This window comes from Xiphias gladius, chromosome 16 (genome assembly GCF_016859285.1).
Source record: "Xiphias gladius isolate SHS-SW01 ecotype Sanya breed wild chromosome 16, ASM1685928v1, whole genome shotgun sequence".
NCBI classification, from domain to species: domain Eukaryota; kingdom Metazoa; phylum Chordata; class Actinopteri; order Istiophoriformes; family Xiphiidae; genus Xiphias; species Xiphias gladius.
The window spans coordinates 15142464-15147228 of record NC_053415.1 but is presented as its reverse complement, the minus strand read 5'-3'; the positions used below and the strand labels follow the sequence as shown (position 1 = coordinate 15147228).

Sequence of the window (4765 nt, the reverse complement as noted above, 5' to 3'; positions counted from 1 at the left end):
CACCAAGTCGTAAACACTTTATTACTTGTTCTTCTGCCTCTCAAATCCAATGTTTTAAAAAAAATAAGTGAAATTTAAAACACAGTATGTAACCTCATTTAGGATTAGAAAGATGCATTTGGTTTGACTGCAAATCACGAAATTCGACCGTTGAGAACTGACTCTAGCTGGGTTCCTTTTTATGTCCTATTATTTGCCTGCGGGACACTGTTCTGGAGTCAAGCAGTCTCTGCGCAAACAAGGCCTCAGGGAATTAATTTTGATTTGAAGAGATCAAATAAAAAAAAAATAGCCCACAATACACCAGCAACATGCGGAAAATGTCGATAGTGGGAAAGTGCTAATGTAGTTTTTGATGTTTAAGACTGAATGGAGAATTTGCTTTCCCCCTCAAACACAGCAGCGCCTAATTGGGGGTTTCTGAGAAGGCAACCCAGGCGTTTTTTCTAGCCCACACCTGATGGTCAACAACTGCAACAAGTCACAGTCTGCACGGCCTCCCGACGCAGCATCTGCACGTGCGTGCTCGGACACAGACAGCAGTCAAAGTAGTTTAGCTGTGAAAATGTTTTATATATACACAACTCCAAATTCTTAACAACTATAAAAGCAATACACATAGGCACGTTTCCTACTGTTGGGGGGGGGGGGGGGTTAGCTTAACAACTCTGAGAAACTGCATTAACATCCCAGTTTGTGATTGTTTGAAATTGTAAAACAGAAAATTTCAGGTGGCCAAAGTCTGACGGATCCTGTCTGCACCAGTCTCACCAAGACAGAGTCCTGCACATGTGATGCTTATTTGGTCAATACGTTGTCACACTGACACTCAATATTTACTACTTAGGATGACTTTAAAAAAAAAAAAAGAAAAAAAAAACTGGCTACCGAGGCTCCTACCAAATTAAATGTAATTGTTCAGATGGTTTCGCTGGTACAGACATCAAAATGTGCGAAACGGCAGCAGCAGAGAGCTCATAGCTGCTCCTTGCTGCTCCGCTCTCTGTTCATCTTCTTCATTTTCATCCTCCTGTTCTGGAACCAGATCTTCACTTGCCTCTCCGTTAGACTGAGTATGCGGGCGACTTCATATCGTCGGTCTCTTGTCAAATACATGTTGTAGAGGAACTCCTTCTCCAGCTCTAAAGTCTGATATTTTGTGTAGGGGCATCGCTTCTTTCTCGTCGAGCGTGCGTGAATCCAGTTTGCTGCAGGGTTGTCTGAAAAGAAAAAACAAAACAAAAAAAAAAAAAAAAAACAAAAAAACAAAAAACAAAAAAACGAAAAACAGGGGGAAGAGACACATGTGAAGTGGGTACTTTAGTGAACGGCTTCCAATGCGGGGTTCGGGGACCTGAACGGGCACTTGGGTTGGCTGCAGGGAATCAAGGGCAGAATGGGAAATGTGAGTTTATTTTAACAGACAACGCGGGTACACGTTTCCCCGTCTTTACTGGTGGGTCCCTACAAACCGAAGGGAAAGGGGCCTAGATCTAGCCCGCAGGTAAAGCCTTATCGAAATGGAGCAACGTGTGTCTATTTTGGGTGTCCTGTGCCATGAAGAAGTTTAGGATCCCCTGTAATAATCCCTGTAGGGCGGGTTTTTTCCCCTTCCCGAGCCGCGGTATAGTACGAGACACTTTTATAGGTTAGTAAAACCTCCAGTTTTACACACCCAGCTCATACGGTTCTTCGGGGTTGTAAATCAGGACGGGCTATTTCGTTTACTTACTTGGGTCAAGTTGTTGTTGTTTCTCCTCTTTGGGCTCGCTGTGGATCGAGAGCTCACTTCCACTGTGCTCCTTGGTCGCCTTTTCTGGACACTCCGATACTCCGCACGCGAATTCGCCGGCGAGCGGCCGAGCTTCTGCCTCCAGCGGGTCGCACTCTGCCGCTTTCGGCGGCAAGACCTCGGGCTTTGTCCCGTACGGCCGACCGCTACTGGGGTGGAATCCGGCAAACGAAACGTGGTTCGAGATGGGGTCCATCCAGGAGCGGACGCCCACATATCTGCCGTCCGTGGCGGGCAGATGGGACTGGTGGTGGTGGTGGTGGTGCACGTACGGATGGTAAATCCCCTGCGGGTGGACCGAGGACCACGACGACGAGAAAACGGCGGACTTTGGTGCAAAATTGCAAGAGGAGAAGTCTGCGTTGTCCCCGGCACCTGACGGCCTCGGGGTCACCGTGTGTGGCGCCTGAATAAAGCGAGCGCCGTACACATCCTCCGGCTCCTGCCCCATAATAGCGTCCACATAGCAGTTACTGAGAGTACCACTGGAAGACATTTTTGATCTCTTCCTACTGATATAATAAGGGTTGCACTGTTACGAGAAGCTTCTCTCTATGAACAATCATAGTATTTTTGCTGGCCTGCATCTACAGGGATTGGTTACATGGATCACGTGGTCATATTTACCAATACAGCGAGTAAATCAATCCTGCCCTTGCTCTCCCTTTTTTTTCCCCGTCAGGTTTAATTTAGCTTTTTCATTTCACAAATAATAATGAATTTAAAAAAAAAAAAGAAGTCCCGCCAGATGTGACTGGAGGGTGAAAACAATCGCTCAATTAAATGCTAATTTTTTTTTTCTCTTTTCTTTTCTGTTTCTCACGAGCTTGTGGCTGCAGGATGTTGCAACAATACAAAAAAGGAATAAGACACTTCCCCCCCCCCCAAACACACACACAGACACTGGTCACCAAGACGGATTCCCCGCATCTTAATGTTTGAGAAAACTCTTATAATATCGTCCTGATACCCTCAATGCTAGTAAAATGGTTTATAGACTTACGGAGTCCTCGTAAAGTAGATGTAATAACATGTTGTAAAATAACAGACGCCATTTCCGTTCACAATGCGGTGAATCCATTGTTAATATTCGGCGAGGAAACATATTTTCTGGGTTGGTTTAATTTTCTAAAGTTAAGCAGGAAAAGGCAGTTGTGAAGTTATTGTCTTCATTCAAAGGAGAGCAATAATGTCTTTATGTATCAATAAAGGTTTTATGAGGTGCGTGTGATTATACTTGGCGTCAATAAAAATAGACGTGTATTGCTGTCTGAAAGGTGTCACTCAAAAGTTATATAAATCTCAGCCTTTTTTTATTCAAAGGGAAGTTATTTTTATTTATTTATTTTTTTGTTATGGAGGATTGTTAGGATGAATTTGTTGACCTTCAGTCCAGACAAAAAAAAAGAAACTTTTCCAGATCAACGGTCAAGATCTAGGTCGGATCTGCTGGTACATGTTACTTTATCACACATAACGATACAATAATCAAGCTTTTCCTGTACAACCAGAGGAAATGCAACGTGGCTCTCGGGGCCTGCGTCGCTCGTAAGGAAGGAAGAGCGGATTCTTTGCCTGTGAATTTGTGCTTGAACATACCTTAACCCCGGACTGGTGAGTCCTCATAGACTATTGCTTTAGTTCCAGACTGAAAATAAAAAGCACGACCCCCGCGCCCCTTTGTCTCTCCCCGCTGCACACTTCTCACACACACAGGAAAAGACGAGAAAAAGGCTGGATGATTTCTGTTGACTCATTTACATTAGTTTGATCAGTTTGGTTTTGTTTGTGTGGGTTTTTTGGTTGTTTTTTTTTTTTTTTTTTTTGGTTGTTTTTTTTTTTGTTTTTTTTGGGGGGGGGTTTTTTTCTTTTGCATTTCATGTCACAAATAGCCTTTAGTTTTTCAACTTGTCTTCAGGGAGCTGGAATATCTTTGGAAATATGTGATGAGAAATTATTTTACCCGTTTATTCATAAACCGCATGTGTTGAGACTGCTGGCAGCCCGGAGACAGAAAATGTAACCATTGGGGCTCATCGTCACATGAAGTTATAGCACAACTGTAAACATTCAGTGAAATTAAAAACACATGTTCGAAACATTTTTGGAATACTATTTTTCTTTCACTAAAGAGCAATAGGCTCGTTTGTATTTTTGTATATTTTCCTTGATTTTTCCTCCTCCTCATAACCGTTTTAAGCACGATTGTTGTTGCATTAGAGCCAGTAACACCGCAGTTCTCGACACTGGTGCAACAATTAATGATAAACGAGACTATTGTAGACCAGAGACTTTGACAGCACAAACAAAGAGAAAACAAGTTTATTTGACTATTTATTGCAAGAGACATGCCACAAACATGCAGTAAATTCACAGATTAACATTGTTTTTCCGCCACTTTAAAAGGCCCATAGAAATATTTCACTTTTGAGCAAATGGCTTGCACTTAGTGTAACAAATGTTGCACTATACGACAGTAAATGTGCTTTCACGACTGAAATAAAGTAACATCTTTAGACACACAGCTCGCCATCCCGACACAATAGAATATCTGTCTACTGGCAGTGGGAAAAAAATCTACTTCTCCAATAATTTAAGACCAAAAAGTGTTACCCTGTGATAAAATAAAATAATAAAAATAAACCAAAAACACACAACTCCACGCAAAGTACTAAAAATGGCATATATATATATATATATATATATATATATATATATATATATATATATATACACACACATATATGTACACATATATACATACATACATATATATATATATATATATATATACACACACATATACACACACACACACACACATGTATATATATATCTATATACATATATATAGATATATATTCACAGTTTCGTTGAAATCGAAGATAACGTCCAATGCCACCAAAGCATCAAACTGAATATGAGAGAAATAATAAAAATAAAAAATTAGCGAAACCGCCGATGTATGCACGC

At 41.3% G+C, this 4765-nt stretch overlaps 1 protein-coding gene across 1 annotated transcript; it reads right to left on the bottom strand.

The window, feature by feature from the left end:
* Positions 1 to 897: 897 nt before the first annotated feature.
* hoxd9a (homeobox D9a) lies at positions 898 to 2303 on the bottom strand. The gene is made up of 2 exons (XM_040148834.1): positions 1733 to 2303; positions 898 to 1220 (listed from the first exon to the last, which is right to left on the bottom strand). Exons 1-2 carry the CDS (start codon positions 2286 to 2288, stop codon positions 976 to 978), a joined length of 801 nt encoding a protein of 266 aa, XP_040004768.1. The 5' UTR covers positions 2289 to 2303; the 3' UTR covers positions 898 to 975.
* Between the last annotated feature and the right edge of the window lie 2462 nt (positions 2304 to 4765).

What these genes read in the sequence shown, in the direction of transcription:
- hoxd9a (XM_040148834.1), bottom strand. Translation starts at nt 2,288, where the DNA reads ATGTCTTCCAGTGGTACTCTCAGTAACTGCTATGTGGACGCTATTATG. An exon ending in ACAACAACAACTTGACCCAA is followed by an intron (nt 1,221 to 1,732) that starts GTAAGTAAACGA and finishes TTTTCTTTTCAG; the next exon opens with ACAACCCTGCAGCAAACTGG.